Source organism: Aulostomus chinensis, chromosome 3 (genome assembly GCF_037954235.1).
Source record: "Aulostomus chinensis isolate RoL2024-O1b breed Wild chromosome 3, RoL_Achi_v1.0, whole genome shotgun sequence".
NCBI classification, from domain to species: Eukaryota; Metazoa; Chordata; class Actinopteri; order Syngnathiformes; family Aulostomidae; genus Aulostomus; species Aulostomus chinensis.
The window spans coordinates 23407695-23429296 of NC_141322.1; the positions used below are offsets into that span (position 1 = coordinate 23407695).

The 21602-nt window shown below is 40.7% G+C and overlaps 2 protein-coding genes across 6 annotated transcripts in view; one reads left to right on the top strand and one right to left on the bottom strand.

Moving 5' to 3' along the window:
* Positions 1–142: 142 nt before the first annotated feature.
* Positions 143–15007, bottom strand: mars1 (methionyl-tRNA synthetase 1). Of its 2 annotated transcripts, XM_086199815.1 has the most exons (22): positions 14744–15007; positions 13494–13584; positions 13051–13129; positions 12775–12906; positions 11882–11957; positions 11573–11748; positions 10676–10785; positions 10097–10213; positions 9616–9819; positions 7960–8161; positions 6989–7063; positions 6574–6744; positions 5988–6083; positions 4865–4982; positions 4503–4716; positions 3292–3423; positions 2884–2988; positions 2400–2595; positions 2022–2093; positions 1724–1750; positions 1311–1436; positions 143–771 (listed from the first exon to the last, which is right to left on the bottom strand). In XM_086199815.1, the coding sequence occupies exons 1-22, from the start codon at positions 14844–14846 to the stop codon at positions 619–621; spliced, it is 2775 nt and encodes a 924-aa protein (XP_086055941.1). In that variant the 5' UTR covers positions 14847–15007; the 3' UTR covers positions 143–618. The 2 variants fall into 2 exon arrangements, with proteins under 2 accessions (XP_086055941.1, XP_086055942.1); XM_086199816.1 differs by lacking the exon at positions 1724–1750 and having other exon boundaries at positions 14744–15006.
* Positions 15008–15222: 215 nt separating this feature from the next.
* The window catches only part of arhgap9 (Rho GTPase activating protein 9), a 40007-nt gene continuing 33627 nt past the window's right edge, over positions 15223–21602 (top strand). For 2 of the 4 annotated variants that reach the window (XM_086199814.1, XM_086199813.1), the window contains exon 1: positions 15231–15522. The gene's annotated coding sequence lies outside the window, so the exon portion shown is untranslated. Of the gene's footprint in view, positions 15523–21602 lie in introns of all 4 variants that reach the window. The other 2 variants (XM_086199811.1, XM_086199812.1) reach the window with 2 other exon arrangements.

The following is a 21602-nucleotide window of genomic DNA, read 5'->3' on the forward strand; positions in this document are numbered from 1 at the left end:
CTTTTATCCTTTATTGTAATCACCAATTTGCAATAAAAAGAAAACATTTGCAATTTTTCATGGCAAGAGTTGTTTTTGTTTTTCTGTCTTTTTAATTACCCGTGTATGAATTTTTGCAACGTTTGGCAGGGGAGGGGGAGGAAGAGTGAACAGACAATATTTCGCTTGGAACATAATTTATTTAAAGGACTCAAAAGTGGTATTTGTAGCAAATCGCAAAGAAAAAAAAAAGTTTCGTAAAGGATATAAAAAAACATCTTGAAATGCGCAACACACCTTCCAACGCTAATATCATATGCTGACTTTATCACAGGGAGAGTATAAAAATCAGTTTCTTTTGGTGTAGGGATTTGGAAAAATCCCTCCTTTCTGTAGCTGTATTCATTTGACTCTCTCTTTGTGTGTTTTCGTTTCCCCGCCGGCCTATCCAGCATTTCATTAGTCCTTGGTGCCAATACCACATTGTCTTAGATCCTGTCACGGCTTTGCCTTTAGCTAATACCCTCATCTCTTGGTGTACATCGTGTTCCCATTCTCCACCATCATACCTCAAACCCTTCCACTGACAAACCTCCATCAATCGCTTACACTTGATTTTTTTTTTTCTCCCTGTCTGTCTCACTTCTTCTTGCCTTTCTGAGGAGGTGCAGGCTCAGGGCTCTTCCCTTCAGCCAGAGCCAGCTGCTTCTTCAGGTCCAACAGTTTAGCCACTTCTGCTGTTATCACAGCCTTCTCCGCCTTCTGGGCTTTCAGGGCTCGCACCTTGTCTCCCTGTGACAGACACCATGACAGCTTTTAATCCGTTTCTTAAAGCCAAATGACTAAACCTCTCAGAGGTAATGGATAAACACAGATTGGCAGCTTTCTTATCACCAATAAGGTGTTAACAATAAAAGCTCTTTGATAGTCGTAGCTGTTCATGTTTGTTTGCATTGGCAATGCTGAGAAGTCTAAATTTTGTAATATTGAAGAGGCGGAATTATAATCTTAAATGGAAAAAAATATATACATTTCTATAGAATACAATTTGGATCAATTCATTATAAATGCAGGCATTACAGGCAATTTTCACCAACAATTAATTACAGATTTAAAAAAAAAAGAACCACTATCAATATCTGCGGCCAGTACTTTGTCGTGTGCGGGATTTGATTTTAAGAGCGACCCTTGAAATTTTCCCTGCTTAATCAGTTTATAAGAAAACTATCTTAATAAAAAGCAATTAAATCAAAATAATATTAAAAAAATATGCTTATTAATTTAAAAATGGAATTAGTTTCATGGTAGTTTGATTAACGGCGTGCTGTCACCTGCTCAGCCACGGCCTGTGTGAGCTGCTTGGCTCTCTCCGGGTCCACTCCGTTCACCGCCACCGCTTCAGCGGCGGGAGCTGGCATAGCGGCGGACGGAGTGCTGGCAGTGTCTGGCGATGTTTTCTGAATGTGAAAATAGAAGATAGAATTGTTCTGATGGTTATTATTTGTAGAGATTACTTACTTCATTTGGGACAATAACAGTTATCACTCAAGGTGCCGACGGGATTTTATGAGTCATGATGTATGAATAGACAATGAATCACACTGGACACACGCGGATGAAGTGAAAACAAAATTAAAACACGAAGGCATTAGATGAGCTGCTAGAATTAGTGAAGGCATGCAATAATCAACATTGACACAGCAGCGGCAGCGTGGACTCCTCACAAACATTCGCCAATGGATACCTTTTTTTTGGGTGCCTCATCTTCAGACTAGAGAGGGAAGGTGGGTGAGGAGAAGGTTTACTGAGGGATTATTTTTATCAATATGATGGACGCATAATAAACAACGCATTTATTGTACATTTGCTCTGTGTTGGGTTACACGAATTATATTCACCATGACAGTCCTGACAGCTGGCAGTGAATAGCAGTGCATTATCAATTCTTTCTTCTTTTATTATTAATAAATAGTCAAAACACATTACTGCAAGATCTGACTGATCTCATGCACAGACCATTAGGCATCATAAACATCAAATACCTGCTGTCCACCAAATCGCTTCTTCAAAGCTTCAATTTGGTCCACCTCCAGTTTCTGGAACAACGGACTGACCTGTGAATCAGAGGTTGGTCGGATTAAAAAAAGGCAAAAATGTTTTTAAACCACTGCATAAATATTTAAGAAGTTTTGCAATCGTAGATTCCGTCTATTTCTGTCTTTGAAGAAAGAAATTCTGTACAATGATGTAAAATAACATTGCAATGACAATAATGCATGCAGTTTGTCAAAAAGTTGAGAAGTTGCATGTACACGAAGTGTAGTCAGTGTGTCATAAGAGTAGTGAAGGAATGCAGCAGCCAGGTCAAAACATCAGGACTATTATGTTACACGTGTATGAATGTGTGTGTTCGTACTCACAGTGCCAACTCGGTGGCCGGCGCTAAGGGCACATACAAAGGTGCCAGTGCCTTGCAACATGGTACTGACGCAAGAATGAGGAGCGTTGAGTTGATCCCGGATGGTTTGGCTAACGGATGGCATGTATGGCATCAGCATCACTGACAGCAAGCAGGCGATATTCACGGACACACCGGTGACTGTGCCTGCACGCTGCCTGAAGAGAAACACACACACACACGCACACAGAAAAGTTTCAAAAACATTTCAATATCAGCCGAGCCAATAAGCACTGCTTTCCTCAGAAAAATCATGAAGTGATTTTCCTTTGATTCCAAATATATGGGAATATGTGTGAGTGACTGGGTCCTTTCCTGTTAGGCGACTGGTCAGTTTCTGGTTCAATATCAAATAGGAAATCACACATTTACTGGCAAAACTGGGAAATCCACAAACCCTCGAATAAAACAAAACCGTCGAGCTGAGCTGTTCACCACCACATCACCTTTCTGTTTCTTCTCCTTTGATCTTCTTCCAGGGTTCATTCACTTGAATGTACTGGTTGCCATGGCGAGAGATGTTCAAGATGTGCTTCAGAGCATCACGAATTCTGTATTTAGAATATTGAAAGTATTCAAAGCTATTAATAAAACAAATTATACAAAAGCTACTTCAGTCTGAGACCAAATATGGTTCTCTCTTCAATTATTAATGGATTTAGTTTACCTCTAACGACAGCTTATGAAAATAAACAATTAACCTAGAGGCAGTTGTTACTATTTTAAATAAATAAATTAAACATATGTTGAGGGTAATTAAAATTCTTGACAATTGAACAATGCATTTCCTCCTCCATTACATCATCTCCTCTCTAGGATGGACTTTGACAGCTGTATAATTGAAATGGTCTTACTTGACTTTGTCCATGAGCTGGATATACTGCTGCAGCTCCCAGCCCACCAAAGCCAGGAGCTTCTTATCTTCCTGCTGTAGCTCCATCACAGGCACACAGCCATCAAAGAACTTCGTGACAAACATGCCAGCTCTGGAGGATTGAGAGGGTTGGAGGAGAGTGAATAAGAGAGCGGCAAGAGGGGAAAAAAAATAGAGGTCAGAGAATAATACGCAAAAGAGAGAGAGGAGAGACAGAAGTGAACAAGAAGAAAGGCATGTTACTTGCTAATTGTTTATAAATTATACATTTTTGTTGCCAGATGTGATGCGATACTCTGGTGCTGTTGTACACGAACAGAGTTCTGCTTTCTTCAGAGTGAGTTGTGTGTGTACGTCAGGGGGATGTTCACAGTGAGAAAGTTGTCACGTCTGATGCAACATACCGACCTATATTTTACTCGTCTCTCTGCCTCTGAGGAAGGTCTGCCAGACCAAAATGCTCTGACACAAATGTTTCTATTTACTATGAAGACTCATCTTGATCTGTCCAGTATTGACTTTGACCTGCGATTGTAGTGTTTTTTTAATGAATGTCCAGAGCCATCTATCAGTTTGAACGTGGTGTGTATTCTGCGATGATGGTGTGATTTGAGGGCTGGATCCAGGCAAGGACAGAATTTCTCTCTCTGGTGCAAAATACTTTCTACCTCTTAACACCTTAGGCTGGATGCAATCTACAAGATATTTTTGAACCAATTAGGCATCAACGTTGCTGCCCGAGACCAATTTTGAAGATCAAGGTACTTTGAAAAAAGCTACAGAGAAAAATCTTTGATGTGGGATTTAACCCTGATCTTTTAAAAATCATTTGAGGCGATGTAATTGGGGCTAAATTACGCCATCCCAAACAAATTTAGAAAACTGGGGTGAATCTCTTGTAATAGTTACAGTTCTAACATTCTTTTTCAACAAGTACAAGGAAGTGAAGTCCTAGTTGTTAGTGGGCCTGGGTGACAGTTTTGTTGCGTAAAAAAAATGAGCAACTTGAAGTGAATCGTCCTACTTTTATTTCACAGATGACTGATCTGATCTTAAGAGTTCGAATAGAAGTAGTGAAAACAAATGGATAAAAACCGTATCTTGGTAGAACTGCTGAGTAAAGTCTTATTCTAAAGTAAACCTATATTTTTTTGGCTGACAAATATTTGAATCTTTTCCTCAATGGCCAACCTGTTGATGAAGTTGCCCAGGTTGTTGAGCAGCTCCGAGTTGTTCTTCAGAGCCATGTCGGCCCAGGAGAAGGCTGAATCCTGCCCCTCTGGACGCACATACAGAAGGTAGAAGCGCCACACGTCCGAGGGGATACCTGTGTCCTTGGCCATGTCTCCAAACACACCAACACCGCGACTCTTGGAGAACTTTGTGTCCTCATAATTCAGATATTCTACAGGGAAGAAATTTGAGGATCAGTCAACGTTCAGCCCTCGAATGGAGTTATGTCATCGCCGGAGACGATGTGATCATAGTCTATGTCATTGCAGTGTTATTTCAAAGACATTCATCACCAGGAGATGGTGACATCAGTCACTCACCAGTGGCCACCAGGTGATTGACCAGTGTGTAATTGTCCTGAGCTCCCAGTAGGGAGCAGGGAAACACCACACTGTGAAATGGCACATTGTCCTTGGCCATGAAGTTGTACAGCTCCACCTGGTGGCAGAGATAAAACTGTACCGTGAGGATGACATCATATTAGATCATCATGAGATCATCCAGTTCAAAGAGGACTTATCAGCTCTACCCAACCCCCATCTCTATCTCTCCCTGCAACACACACACACACACACACACACACACACACACACACACACACACACACACACACACACACACACACCTCAATCCTGGGGTTTTACATGGAGAGACATGAGTCAGTGAGAATGACGAAGATAGCTTTGAGAGCAAATGGTACATTTTCTTTTACCTTAAGGATTTTCCGTCTACTTGATGGAGCTAAATGAAGAACATGTGTACATGAGCATGTAATAATGAGGTACTTAGCTTGATGCTCATGTTAGGAAGCAGAGCTGTGTGTTATTCAACTCATATGACAGCACACGCGCGTGCGCGCACACACACACACACACACACACACACACACACACACACACACACACACACACACACACACACTAGGAAAGCCTCATTTATAAAACAGTGCATAGGATCCTTCCTATAGGTGTAGATGCCTGCAAAAGATGAACAATGTTTTGTTCTGGGAGCCATTGAATTGATTTAAGACGCTTTCATTTTTGTTTCTATACACGAGGACTCTCGCTGCCATGTTCTGAATGAACTGGAGTCTTCTGATTGTTTGTAATCCAGCAGAGTATTCTTGAGATATAATTCCTGTTTTTAAAGTACTGTCATATAAGAGGCTTTTAACTGTAATAGAACTAAAAATAAAAACGTCCCTGCCTTCAAGACAATCTACTTTGTGTTTATTGCAGTTGTGGGTAAAAAACTGTGCATTTCATTCATGATGAAAGAGGTTGTGTCTTCGACTGTTTCACATTAGAGATCGCACAAGACCAGATGGAGCAATGAGAAAAGCAATCAGACCCACTCTGTGTTGAAAGAAGGGAAAAATGTTCTGTGCCAAGCTTGTTTATCAGTACTCTGCTTGGCTCATACATTTTTGTGGATGGGCATTACCTGACTGGGATTCTTCCACCATTTTTCCCATTCGGCAGTGTAGTTGGCGGTGATGGAGAGGTAACCGATGGGTGCATCAAACCACACGTAGAACACCTGCAGAAGAATTGACAATATTTTTGTGTTAAGTTAGAGATGGAAGTCTTGCTGGCATAAGTCCAACTGGAAAAGGCATGACCATTTCAAGAATGACAATAAAAAGAAGCACAACCACCAGGTTAGGGATGCTAATTCACAAGGTAGCTTAAAAAAACGAAACAAAATTAGAAACTAATATATTTCCTTCTGCTTGTTTTTTTTTTTCAATGTGCATGTAAAATGTGTGCTAAAAGAAGTGATCAGAGTTCAACAAGACGACTAAACAGCCTCCCAGCGATGTGTTAGTGCCATTAAAGCCCAGCAGGATCACCTCATACTGAAACATTAGAGGAAACTAATCGATTTTTGCATTCATGATACTCTGCAAATTATAAAGCCAATCAGAAGGGCTTTGTAAACATGGTGTCTGTAATTTTTTTCCTCATGAGTGAAGAAAAAGAAATGTTACCAAATTAAAAGCACAGTTTTGTCTATGACAAAAGCAGACCTTCTCCTTAAAGTCTTGGTGAGGTACTGGTGTTCCCCACTGTAGGTCCCTGGTGATGCAGCGAGGTTTGAGTCCATCTCTCAGCCAGGAGCGAGTGATCTGTTTGGCATTTGCTGTCCAGTCTCCTGCACTAGTGGACTTTTCCAGCCACTGCTCCAACTGAGCCTCCAACTAAAAAGAGAGAGAATGCTGAAAAAAAAAAACCCACCCAAAATGTCTTAACTTTAAACCGCAGCTCTAGAAAGAGAATAACTGCCCTCCACACACTGTCTGACTTGGAATGCTACTTTGATACTTGCACTGCCTCAACAGGCTTACACTGAGCTCAATCCCTGTGACAAAACTGGAAAGAGGACAACCCTGACCCCCCAAAAAAAAAAAAAAAAAAAAAATGCATGAAAAGTGAAAAGCATACCTTTGGCAGGTCCAGGAAGAGATGTTTGGAGGAACGAACGACTGGAGTCTGTCTGCAGACTTTACACTGGGGTTCCTGGAGGGGACAGTCATCCACAATGATCAACACAGGACTGCTTGATTGCATCCTGATTAAAGGATACGTGGTCTTAAGTTCCACTGCAGCCACGATGCTACGTTTACATTGAGGGACAGCTTGTTGTGGCATTTCCCTGTATTTGGTTTATGGACTGAGAAAGTCTGTTTCACTTGAGTCAAGATTGGGTGCAGAGGAGGAAAATGCATGTAGTAGAATGGGTACAGAACAGATTTCTCCAACGAGTCCGGAGTTAATGCACTGCTGCTTCGTTATGGGATACATTTTGAACATTTGTCAGCGACATTAATTTGGTTTACTTGTCCAATTGCAGCGTGTCTGGCCTTCAACCTCGACGACCACCTTGTGTACTGTTGACATACTGACTGTTGCCACCGTAAAATGTTTTACAGTGGAAGTGTTACTATCCAGCAACCTGACCTTTTTTTTTAGAATATCCAGCCTTTAACTTCCACTTGGTGCTACTGTTCATCAGCATCTGATATTTTTTGTTGTTGTTTAGGCATCCATTTACATTTTGTGATTAACTCAGAAAAGTGGTCTGTTAACTTTAGAAGCACTTAATTATCACACTGAAATATTTCCTTCTTTACACACAACTGCAGATCATATCACTTTTTGTGTGATACATATGAAGTGCTCAAAACAACTGGATTACAGATGAAATGTAATAATTGTGGTAATTTGGGATATTTAAACTGATGTGTAATCCTGGTAAGTTTTTGTGTATATCTACCAGGATAACTAGAAATAGCCTAACAGTTCCAGAGCAGCTATTCTCTTCTGCGACAAGGATTACGTGAGATTCATCATGGTCACCACACTTTGCCCCTGAACCGCTGGAGGCTACGTATGAGATTCTCTCGAGAACTCACCCTGAGTTCCACTGCATTGATGAGCCGCCCACACTTGTCACATTGGTCACCGCGAGCTTCTGGGTAGTTGCAGTGGGGACAGATGCCTTCTACGAAACGGTCGGCCAGGAAACGTTGACAGCTCTCACAACGTAGTTGTTCCACCACGTCTTCCACCAGGAAACCATGATTATGGAGCTTCCAAAAAATATCTTGGGCAATCCTGCGAGGATAATGTAAGGGATGCGTGGATGACATCGGAAGTGCCGTGACACTTGATCGCTGCCTCACTGACAAGACTGACCAGACATTCATCCCACACAATTCTTTGGTTTATAACTTGGGTAGACTCTGATAAGTTGGCTATGAAACCTTCAGGATCTAAATAGCAATAGAGAAAACACAGAAAACTGCTTGAAAAGGAAGATAAAGGGCAGGGTTTGTTTTACTGATTATATACATGAGGAAAAAAAAGCAAGTTGATGGTTAGCTTTGGTCTACAATGTTAAGACCTAACATCCAAAATTCTTTTCATGAATCAATCCAAAAGTCTGAAATCTGCAGGCTGTTTTATTTTTCAAAGCACACAGTGCTGGTGCATGGTGTTTGATGCCTTTTATGTTGTACTCTATCAAAGACAAGGCTCCAAAACAAGAGTTTTATCTTTTGCAATATACAAGATCAAGGATTAAAGTCTAATCTCTACTAAAGAGAGGTACATCTGTCTTGTTTTCCATTTCCAGGTGTAAATAGGTAAATCCAGCCAGAACCATACTACCATGTCCTAGTGATCCTCTGTATAACTGAGAAGCTGTCTGGTTTGTGATCCATGAAGAGCTGAGAGAATTCTACTACGTCACACAGGCCTCCCATGCATTCCATTACTTTCATAGCTTCAATAACATCACAACTTTGATAAAACAAGATAAAAGCCCACATTAATTATTTCATAGTTGTTGTTGTTGTTGTTGTTTTTTTTTACTTAAATGGAATTCACCAAAATGTTGTTGCGACTCACTAAAGAAGCACAACTGTCAGAACATGGAAGTGTTCTTGTTAAAATAAACTATCAGAAAAAAAATGCTTGATGACATCTTAAATACACACACCTCTCCATTGCTTCACAAACCTGTAGGACCAGTTCCATTTTCTGACTGGCATCACACACCTGCTGCATTTCCATACAGGATAAGAATCACCTCATGTGCTTTCAACACATGGATGTATTTTGGTAAGTAGCCTTAAATGGAGCAGACAGTATATGACAGTCATAAAGTCTAGTCATGTCACTCTCAACTGTTTGTAAAGGAAGCAGTAACATGATTTCATATGGCAAACCCCTGAAAAATAAAGTAACTACAATCATGCTCAATGAGCTCTGAGATTTAATGAGGATTACTGAGGAGAATATATGATTGAGAGGGGTAGCTATTTACCTCAATGTCTACTGCAAGATTATAGTAATCTTTAATGACATTATTCTGAGGCAATCGTAAAAAAACATGTCGAGCAGTGTAAGAAGGGGAACCACATTCACCCCACATCAGGACTCAGATCTTGAGGTTAAACTCAATAACTTAATCTTTAGCGTCAATGTTGACCTTTTGATTATTCAAAGATGAACCTCTCATCTTTAATTCCTTGCACAGTATTCTTTCTTCATCCCTGTCTACTTACTCTGTCTGCTTCTCTGTGGTGGTTCGACCAAAAAAGTCGAAGTCGATCTGGAACCACTTGTAGATGTTGGAGTGGATGGTGTGGTACTTGTCACAGATCTGCTGGGGTGTCAGACCTTCTTCTCTGGCTTTGTTTTCCGTGGCTGTACCATACTCGTCAGTGCCGCACACAAAGAGTAGGTTCCAGCCTCGCAGACGGCCGTATCTGAGCAGGATAAGAGATTATATACCAGAGATGAGGGAAGCAAGCACATGTGGATTAGGGAAATATAGATACGACAAAAATAAATGGAGAAAAACATAGCTTGTGAGAGAAAGATATTTGAATGAATGATAAGGAGAGAAAGTGAGGCAGTTAAGAGCTGAAAAAAGCAAGTTGGGAAATTTAGAATGGAAAATCTGAGACTGTGTGAACTGGAAAGCTGCACTGATGTACATACTTGTAAACTGTATGTGCTAAAATGTGAGAGATTCTGTTGTACCTGGAGAAGACGTCAGCACTGAGGACACAGCCAATGATGTTGCCCAAGTGGGGGACGTTGTTCACATAAGGCAAAGCACTGGTCACCAGAATGTTTCGCTTGCCCTCCTGTGGTAAACTGGTTTAAAAAAACAAAACAAGTTGACGGGCATATTGGCATATTACAACAGAATGTTCAATAGTACAAGTCCTGGTGTTTGGTGATGACTTGAATGCTCTTCTCTAGAACATGTGTGACGGTTGATTGTTAGTTTAACATTTGTAGTTGGATCATTTTTAACATTTTAAGTATTTTCTGAGGAACTATTACAAATTTATGAAAAAAATAAATGCATATTTCTAAAACTTTTGGTAAATTTTATCCAGGCATATGAAGGTTTCAGGAGATTGGTGAATATAAATCAAGAGTGAGCTCATGGCCCAGGCTGAGGTCTGAGCTTGAATGACCTTCTAGTGTTTGTGCTACAACTGAAACCTCTGGAATCCTCTTTGAGGCGCCTGTGAGTACGAACACATATTTACAAAAAATTTGTACACAAGTCGGATGATTGAGGATGAAATGGTACTTTTAATGACTTACATGGGGTGCTGTCTGTCTGCCAGCAAAGAGCAGCTGTTTAAACCGTTTCTCCAGGTGAGAGCAGCAGCCTCCATCTCCTCCTCTGAAACCATACGCTCCCCTTCCTCACCCTAAACAAACGAGGGTACAGAGCAGCCATTACATTACATCAGGCATGTAAGTATGTGCGAACAAACATCCCTTCAATAAACCATCCAGTCAAAACTCTATTGTGAAGTAGATATTTAGAGAGAATTGCATCGTCTATGGTCTCTCTTTCCACACCAGCACCAGCTATATAAACAAATGACCCCCAACTTTAACCTGCAAAGCTAAAACTCTTAGTTATTCAAGACCTACACATTGAGCAACACTGTCTGACTGACAGGGAGCCGTTGCTGCTGCTCCAGGTAAATCTGACTGACACCAGGTCAAATCCCCTCATGAGAAAAGAGAGACTTGAGGATAAAGATGTGTGATGTACCCTCTACATATTGCACATTCTATATCCTAATGCAGGCGTAGCCTCTTCAGAGCCAGTCTCACCCTCAGGCTGCGTCTGCTTGAGAAATTGCTGCTTAGTCAAAGAGAGGTGATCTCAGGTTTTGCAACCATTTGAATGTTTTTACATTCTTTCTGATACGTAAATAGGTAGCAGTGCAAAGGACATGGCAAAAGGTGTGATGAAGACAGGTAAGTAATGATAAACATTTTCAAAAAACAGGTGTTCATTCAGACCTCTTTCTGAGTGTATATATTACACTAAGACCACAATAGATCATCTTGCGGCTAAACGATCGATAAGATAGAACTACATGTTTCCTGGGACCTTGTACAAGTGTAGTAGGCACCTCTGATGCTTTTTAATCAGTAAGAAGGCTTGAAGTCTAATAATGATCTTGATGAGCTGGTGGATACCTCAGCAGGGTTGCTGTTGTATGGTTGTGTGTCTCTGCTATGAGGGGCAGGCTGCCTTTGCATGTAGCTCTTCATGCCCTGCAGGCCTTTTCCCTGCAGCACTTTCTGAGCAGCAGACATGCAACTCTTCATACCAGCCACATGGTCAAACCAAACCTTCACAGACTTGTGTTCACCTGAGTAACACAGACAGAGAGATTAGAAAATACATGGGATGGACTGTGGTGCATTAGCCAAAGGAAGGAAGGAGTGGAGGAGGAATGTATAAATTCTAGAAAGGATTGTTATGGGATCTTATTTATTACCTACCCAAAGCTAACGTGGACTCATATAAAACAGGGTACAGTGCAGCCCACAAGACGATATCGGCAACAGAGACAACTTCCTGAAATACATTTTAAAAAACAAACAAACAAAATGTTAGACTCTAATTGTAACAATTAATACAAACACAAGGGCTGAACCAACCACGTGTCCATTCCTGTAGACCAGAATTATGAAAATTACTGATACAAGATGTTTGATATTTGCTGATTGCTGATAGTTTTACAACCAATAGCTGATATTTACAAGGTGTTATCAGTAGAAAACCAGCTTATGTGATTCACATTTTGTACATACTGAAAAACACACAAAAACATTAAGGATTTGAGAAAATAATGTTTACAAGAGTCTGCAAAATCAGGCTTATTGGGCCGATATCTACATATTTGAAAAATGGCTAATATCTGTTGATACTGATGACATGACAATATTATACACCGTCCCTAAAAATATGATTGTTTTTGTGAGCTGGCAGATGGACGGTATGTTCAGCTGAAACGGACTACATGCCAAGACTGTAAATATATCAGGTAACTGCACCACAACAATCAAAACACGGGCCCATGTGAAACGTAACCCTCCGCTCCTGATGAATCTTTTCATTCAAAAAGCATCACTAGCTGAGCATAAGCATCTAAAAAAAAAACAACAAAAAAAAACAGACGGATAAAAATTGTTGCTGGAGGAGCCTGGAGAGGCACAGAGACTCTATAGCTGAGCTCTCAAACAGGCATAAAGAACCTTTGACATATATTATGTTAACTTCTTATAGTTTATAAAAATTTCAAAATAAAATATCTTTTTTTGGGGGGGGGGGGATTTCCACCTCTGTGTTTGCAGTGTTCATGGTAACTCTAGAGCCAAGTAGCAGGTTTTACCCCAGTTAAAAACAGCGTGGTCCCTTTGCTCAAGCTTTGGTCCAAGTAGTTGAGGGGGCCTCTGAGGACATTGGGGACCTCTGATCCTTTTCCCTGCAGCACTGCCAAGTGGAGGGCCTGGAGCAGTGCAGACTGCACCAACACCACCAAACATCAATTAGGGATGAAGAAGATTAAATGGTTCATGTATAAACTCAAAGACCAAACAAATAGATGTATGGTGAAATTTTTTATCAAACACAATCTGTTCTTTTTTGTGTGTGTGTGTGTGTGTACCTGAAGATCTGTGGCCTCCCATTCAAGCCACTGGTTGCAAATCTCACTGCATTCTTGTCCACTTAATTCAAACATGTGCCTAAGGCAGAAAAAAACAACAACAATGCATTGTCAAATAGGTAGAAATTAAAATAAACATGCTCCACTTGGGAAGTAAATTAACAAAAAAATCCTTATTAAATGAAGTGCAATATTCAAATCATCCCACAGTTTTTAAATCAGGACTCCTTTACAGCACATAAAGGGTATTTTTCAGATCTTTTTGAGACAGAAACTATCACATGCTCTGAAAATATAGTGATCATCACTAAAACAAAAAGAAAAATCTGATCTCTCCTCCTTTTCTAGATACCCATTTCTAAGAAATTGATAGACATCCTTCACGCTAAAGCTACCTTAGCATTTATTCTGTGACCAAGCAGAGTAAATGATGGTTGACTGACCGGCAGATGGCATTGGAGCTGAAAAGGTGCAGTCCACTAGGCAGGAGTAGAGCTGGCAGGGCTGGACGGCTAAGAAAGGGCACAATTCTCTCTGACAACAAACAAACAAACAAACAAAAGATAAGTCCCAAGACAAGACTGCTATGCTATTTCAAAACTGGTTGGACCTGATTTGGTTGGAGAATAATGCAACATATACACAATAAGTGCATCTTTAAACACACCTCCACACACATATTGTCTGGACACAGATTGAATAAAACATGGTGTCTATCAGGAGAAAAAGAACTCCACTCTCATCAAGTGCTTCCAGGATAATCCTGACCTCAAATTCTCAGTTACTAGAATGATTTATGAGACACACAACGGTCACTTTGAGGTCAAGGATTTGATCGTATTAATCTGGAATTCATCAGGGCAGCTCAAGACGTAAGGCTTTCCGAGTACACGTGCCCTCACCTCACTTCAGTCTTGTTTTGGTGGCTGCGGGTTTCATTTAATTTACAATTTCAATAAGGCAGAAATAAAATGTCGTCTTTACTTTTATATACATCCAAACTATTATCGCAGCTTTTGGGCTGAATCACGGTTTCAATGGTGTGTTCCTTTATTTCACATTTGTACCATGTGGTTTCACTCATGTAATGTGTGTAGTACGCCTGTCCACATTTATACATATATTGCATTCTTCTAAGTAGCATCCGCTTGATTCAAAGTACTATGGCTGTGTGGCATCCAGACCCTCGAGGACAAACACACATCTGGGACTGGAGGTGAAGTCTCTCACATCTCACAGGAATTGCTTCACAGTAGTAGTTTGGGTGTGGCTCCATGAAACAGTTCAATAACTGAAACTGTAAGTCAATCCAGGTGTTTACGACAGGTTAATAGAGCTGGTTACAAGTAGGAAGCCAACCACCTGTAACTAACTTAGCTATTCAATACAAAACAAAGGCTAACATTAGATCGGCAGTTGGGAAGTTTCTAGCTCCTTCTCGGGTATAGAAGTAGCTAGAAAGAGAAAGGGGAGATTAATGTAGATTTTTCTTCCCATTCATGAGTGTGACAGCTGACTGGCAGCTTGTTCCAACACCCCAAACTCAGCTATTCCAGAGTTAGCGACAACAACACATTTAGCTCACACCTGATAAACCCAAGTAAAATGTCAGCTAGCGCCACTTTTGGCAAACGACAACGGTTTAAAGATGTCACTCTTTTTTTATTACTATTAGCGAGCCACGTTTTCTTACCGTCGTGATTGACATACTGAACGTCACACTGAACTCCGGTTACTTCTAGCGCAGCTAACACCTTCAGGCAGTGCGGGTTGCCTTCACTGACGAAGAGCTTCATTTGGCCGTCGGTAACTACTCCGCTACGTTCACAATGACGACTGGCTAAAAGAACGGCAATATTCTTATGTTACTTTACAACGAGACAAGTGGCTGCTGTGTGTATGTGGTAACTTTGCCACTGTTTAAGTCCAGCACACGCGCTGATGCAAGCGGAGCCGGTCTATTTACAAATGGCGGATTTGTAGTTTTTTTTAGCGGTGTGTGTCGATAACAGGGAAAGTAGCTCCCATTCATATAGACTACATATCCCACAAAGCATTCCTGTAGCGTAACCTCGCCATTCATTGCGTCTCTTCGATTTATTTTCGCTGTAGCACCACCGGGCGGCGGTTGTGGCGCCGCAGCACCGCCTGCTCCGTCATCTGATTGGTTCGGTCTGAAACCATATCGCACGAGCGTAGCCAATCTTAACAACCAAACTCGTGCAGCGCAAGCTATTTTTTTTTTTTTATCCGCTTAAAGAGCCATGAGGAGCAGCATCATACACTGAATCCGGCAATTTAGTGCTCATGTAACGACTGGTAATCTGCAAAATTGCAGATTGCAAAAGTACTCACATTACCAACATTACGTGAAGTTATTCCTCCTTCCTACGCGCACCAAAATAACCGAGACGCAACTCCTGCTCCCTCCGCAGTTCACTCCACCGACAGCTGTCATCGCGTCGCACCGAGGTGAGTGACGTTTCCCCCAAATCCAGAGACGAGATTTCTGCCTGAGATGTTTCTTTGATTTAAAACTGCTTCATTTGCTGGGTTTCATAATGTATGTTATCACACCAACTACGTCATCTACGAACCGTACAACTTTATTGTTTGTTTGGAAAAAATGTCGATGGGTATAATTTTTAGAAGAGTTTTCAATTCGTTATTTAAATCCCACATCTGGCAACAATTTTTTAAAATGGGTCCTCACCATGAGTCCATGCATGTTTGAAAGTTAAAACAGATGCTCTGTCATTATCTCGTTGTTTCTATTTGGTGTAGTGGTCATTCTTTTCCTTAACAAATAAATAAATAAATAACACTATTTTGGGCATTGGTGGGATTATGTTTGAACTTTTTTTTAAGCATTTAATGTTAAATCAAGATTGTATTAAAGGGATACAAACATAATCTGAAGGCTTCCCCTTAATGATGTTATTATTTATTCATTTACACAGATTAAAGTTAAAGGAATAGTAGAGATTAATAAATATATCTTTAAATGTACCTGTAATTTCTAGGCAATTATGACAGCAGCAAATGACTCATAAAATGTATTAAAATGGGAGCAACACTACTGCGTAGCAGATCAAGACACAGGAAATAAAACAAGAACTACAGCACACAGAGCAGAGGACACTTGAGGTTATTCCAATATATTACAGAGCACGGTAACAAGAGGCATCATACAGTCCACTTTTGCCACAGATGCAAATGGTCTATTATTATTATTATTATTGTTATTATAATGTTCAGTTTTTTCTGCTTAGAAAGCACCAAGGGGGAGGAGCCAAGCTGAGGGGACTCTGACAGTCAAGAATCATCTGAATTTGATAAGATTGTTCCAGCTTGGTCGAGGCAAATTGCCGCCCGCCTGCAGCCCCAGTCTGTACCGATGTTTCCCCCAAGTGCTTGTTCAATTGGGGGAAATGTTTGGTTTCTCTAAAATAAATTAAAGATGTTGGTTCTGTTCCTACTAGATTTGGAAAGTTTCATGAGAAAACCTTTGCTGTGATTTGGCACTATATGAATAAAAATGGACTCAAATTTAATTGAATCGATGGTGAGTTTTGAGGCAGTAATGGTGATGGAAGTTTGGATACGGATTCTGCAGGTTTGACTGAGGTTCAAACTCACGTGGCACAATCATGGCATTTAAATACAGTGTTGCAGCCTTGGTTGTTTAGCAGTTCCTTATCAGCTGGGACAGGTTAGCCCTCCACCTTTCTCAGCTATTAGATCATACAGCCACAAATAGGTCATGCAGTTACTAAAACATCAAGCTTTCTTTCTCCAAAACAATATATGTCTCCACCTCAAAGTGTCACGTGCCGTCTACATTGTCACAACAGCTCACACTCAGCTGGGGCTCTGCAACAAAAGGCCAGTGTAATGCAGCAGCACGCTTTCACTCTTGAACCTCCAACCATTTCCTGTGGAAGAATGTTTTTCACTGCCTCTGAGAGTTTCTTGTTCAAACCATCCCCCCCTCATATTCACTGCCTGACATCTACTATGCCACCTGTATATGTCTCTTTCATTTATACATTCAGATGATGATGCACTCTAGTGTATGTCATCACTGCAGTGATGACGCCAGAATCCCATTCATGCTTTGTCCCCGTCATTAAATGTCACACTGATAAGAATCTTTAAATATGATGAAGCTCCTTTTATGTGGGAATGTTTTGGCGGGGAATTCTCCTTTATATACTTAACCATCAGCGCATGGAAAGGTTAACTGCAGGGCTGAAGGAAAACACTGTGACTGACACATTGCATTGTTGCTGTTCCATAATCTCTCTAAAGTCCGTGCAAAGCAGGAAATGTGTTCCCCTTTTCACCAGCCTGTGACGACACAAGCTTGAAAGATAATTCTCCCGTTGCAACGCCGTTGATTAAAAGTGAACCATGTGCAGTATTAGCAGGAGGGTTGCAAGTTTACTGTAATTACTGGTTCGCTCCACAGCAGTGTCAGAGAGATTGAAGTGTCTCGTGGTGTGTTTACTAGTCAGATTATTCCGGTGCCCTGGGATATTTTTGCAACATAGGGACTTGCTCTGTGTGTGTGTCTGTAGTCTTTGGTATATTTCTCATAGCGTCAGATGTGTTTCAGCTTGCATGCAAACTGTCGGCTGTGGAGCAAAATGACACAGAAGCAGATCACACATTGGAACGAAAACCTTATCTCACTTATCTGCTTTACAGACCAAGTGACAGCCACAGCACCATTGTGTCACTGCGTGCAGTTTTATGGCATCTGGCTCTTCAAGAACTCCCACATCTGACAAATGGATTTTAAAATTTTTGGCATTTATATGCTGGTTTGATTGGTTATGCTTTAGTTAACTTGACGTTAATGAGTCTCTTGACCTTGCTGTGTTTACGTCGCCCTCCAGAGTGGATCAAAATTATGGTATATTCTTGGTGTATTTGCTCTTTGTCATAATCTATCAAAGTTATGTTTAATACAGAGACAGAGTGCGACCAAGTGATGTCATTGGTGTGTTCAAACCTGGCACACAGTCGGGTGAATGTTGAGCGGATCGCAGCCCTCGGTGTGGTTTCACTTCATGAACTTGACACACAACCGTCGCCGCAATGTTTGCTGTTCAAATGCAAAGCTGACCATAGCAACACATCTAACCTGAGGCAATGAGTGGTCGAACACAAAATGTATCCAGAGGCTAAAGGTGTACCGTATTTAACACCCCCACCCCACAACACACACACGTAGAATACTGCAAATAACATTGATAGCATACCTGGAAAGTTCGGACTTATTGTTTTCAAGTTAAATTACCTTTTCCTCGTTACATGGAAAGTAAAGTACCAAAAAAAGCTCAGTTGGGTGCTTGTAATGACATCGGTTCAAATGTGAATGGAAGCCAACCCTAGTCTAAACACTGCTCTGAATCGATCAGAAATGCCAATTTAAACAGATCTGCCCTATGTTGCACCTTTTGAAGAGACTATATTGCTCAGATTGAGAGAGATGTTGTTCACTTTTTGGTCAGTTTGTGTATGCCAGAGGCGGTTGGCTTGATACTATTGTAGTACTGTAACTGGTAGGTCTGACTGCAGTAAGATGTGGTCGCTATCTTGTGTAGATAATCGGAAGACGTGTTGCGTGTTTAGTCTGAATGCAGAATAGATACAAAAACCATCCTAGCTCCACCTCAGTCCACATCTGTATTCTGTTTTAATCACGTTTAATGCATTTGCTTTTGGTATCCATTCAAAAGTTTCTGCTGTCACTGTTAACAAAGGAAAACAGTACTCAAGATATCACCATGTAGATGGTGTTACTGTTAAAAAGTGCTGAAGCAGCACTGACGTTTACGTGTATGAATAAACATGTTGGTTCATATAATCAAAAAGGAAATTGAACACGTATGTTTTTGGGCTGAAATGATGAGTTGAGTAATGGTTGAGTTAATGGAAACCAGCACCACCAGAGGTATTTTGTTTTCTACTCAAGCAAACTTGTGAAAGAATGCAGCACATTCTGTGGTTTCAGCTTTTTTTAAGCATTCTTTCCGGGAAGCTGTGATGCATCCTACCCTCTGATATTTGGTAGACTGCGTACTTTTGTAATGATTCTTTATTGAACAAGCCCCTGAAATCATCAAAGATGTGTCTACGTGTGAAGCTCCTCTCCGTGTTTGCCTCAGGAAGTTTAGCTGCTCCTACTTGTGCCCTGGTGATATCGTGCTGACTTCAGCTGCGGCGCTGAAAGTGGGTCTTTGACTTGCCTGATAGCTTTTGACAGCTCGACTCTCATCCCTGGTGGATCAATGGACCTCAGCGCTCTTCATTAGAAACATCGATGCACCGAACATTCCCGCTCAGACTCAGCAACAGCTCGCCAGCCCAGTCACTTTAATTTGTGTATCATTTATGTGGCGTCGCTTCAGTTTTATTTGAAAGCCGACTGTAGTGGTAAAGGTGGAGTCATTACAGGTTGGATGTTTTATGAAAATTAACACAGCATGACTCGCTGTTTCATTGGTATATGTGTGTGAATATGCTCATTTAGAAATGAGAGCTGCAGCTGTGTGAGTCACTCTGGGTAGTCCGGTGCCACCATTGTGATGCACATGAGAGGCAGGACTCAAGCTCATAACTCAAAGTAATAAGCCATGAGTATTTAGAAGGATCTTGTAGCAGAAACTGAATTCATTGCAGTATTTTCATTCCTTGTGTTTTAGTTTTTTTAGTAGCTTCAAATGAGCCCTTCATGTCTTCATAAGTGAAACATGGAGGGAAGTCTTGAGGAGTTACTAAAGGCAAGTTGTAATTATTCTTTGGTGCCAGCTAATACTGGCCATGTTGCATGCTGTCTGCAGAGTTTGGGAATATCCAGAAAGACGCCTGTGCCAGGAAGAGCTGGTCAGTCGTGCCAGTGGAAGATTTACTACGTCAGAGCTCATTGGGAAACAGATTTCCCTCTATTTTTGTGCATTCACTCAAAGAATGCAAAACTTCCTCACACATTTTATTAAATTAAGGGCAATTTTCCAATATTGCCATTTCCATCAAAATTTCTTTTCTGCAGTGACATTTGCCACTGAATGCACTGGTATTCGTACTATTTAATTATTTGGTTTCTGCCTCCCCAAAAATCTAAACATGGTTCCTTTAGCAATTATTATTCAGTTTTGCTGTTTTTTTCTTTTAATATCATTGTAAATCATTGTTTTTTTTTCTCTGTTGGAAAAAGAAAAATGTATGAACACTGACAATGTGTTAGGATTTTCATGTCATTTGGTCTCTAAGCAACTAATCAACTATTTGAAAAGAGTAACGTATGTAAAAAAAGACTGTTGTTTTAGATCTGTCGGCTGTATTTCTCATTCATGACAAATTTAGAAAGGGAGGTTTTGTCATTAATTATTATTCTTTTGTGTGAAAAACAAGCTTCTTCCACTGAAAGCCCTCCTGCTGTTTTTTTTTCACTTTTCTTTCTTTTTCCCCCCACAAAATGCATAAACTAATTAGAAGTATGATATTTGAATTAATTCTTTCAAGAGTTTAAATGCCCCCCGAGCAAACCTGCGCTACTTCGCCTAACTGGCAAACACGCATTCTGTCTCGTCGCTGTTTACATTCAAATTGAGGGAAGGAGAACTCTCTTAAGAAGTTCACTGCGTGTCGATGCAGGCTGCAGGGTTCATTGTAAACACAACTATTGCGTCAGTAAACGCTTGAAATGATGGCATCACACATATGAAATGTTGTTATGTGCAACAAGACACAAACACACACACACACACACACACACTGGTGACACTGGCGATGGTAGTTGGTCACAGAGGTTGTTGTCATGATGATAGTATCAGCGACTAGCCAATGACTGCTTCACTGTCATCATCTAGTTTCTGATTGGTCCGCTAACAATTTACACAGCTAATCACTTACACTCTGAAAGAATCCAGCCCACCTGTTTTGTCACATATACACACACATACACGCACGCACACATGCATTCATGTACATGTTCACCCAGGCAGCCAGCCGTCACGCTGGGAAAGGCAGTGTGTGTGTTTCAGTGTCTCTCTCTGGTCTAATCATCAATAATGCATGGATTTGGGAGGATGAAAGGCTGTTTTGGCTTGAGGCATGTGTCTCATGGAGAGAGAGACATCAGTGCTCGTAGTTATAACTGTACATTCATACACAATGTAAATGCTGTTTCACTTGGCTGTCTTTGGTAGAAGCCGTCATTAAGCTGAGAGTGGCCTGATTTTAAGCGGATTGTTTAAATTAATACATGAATTCATGTCAAGGAATTTCTTTATTTCTTTGTTCTCCAAAAACGATGGAGTCTATCCTCATGTGAGTTGTGGATCTAAGGCTCTAAAACGGACTTTTGGTGCAGTCACATGTTATAGAACGGGAAACTCTAAAACACAAACACGACAGGAAATTGATGTGAACTGTATTATTCTCCTTTCATGTATTAGCCATGTGATTCCCCTCCCACAGGGATTTGATGCTTGTTTGCATAAAAAAAAAACAAAAAAAACCAATTGGAATCCAGTTCTTCA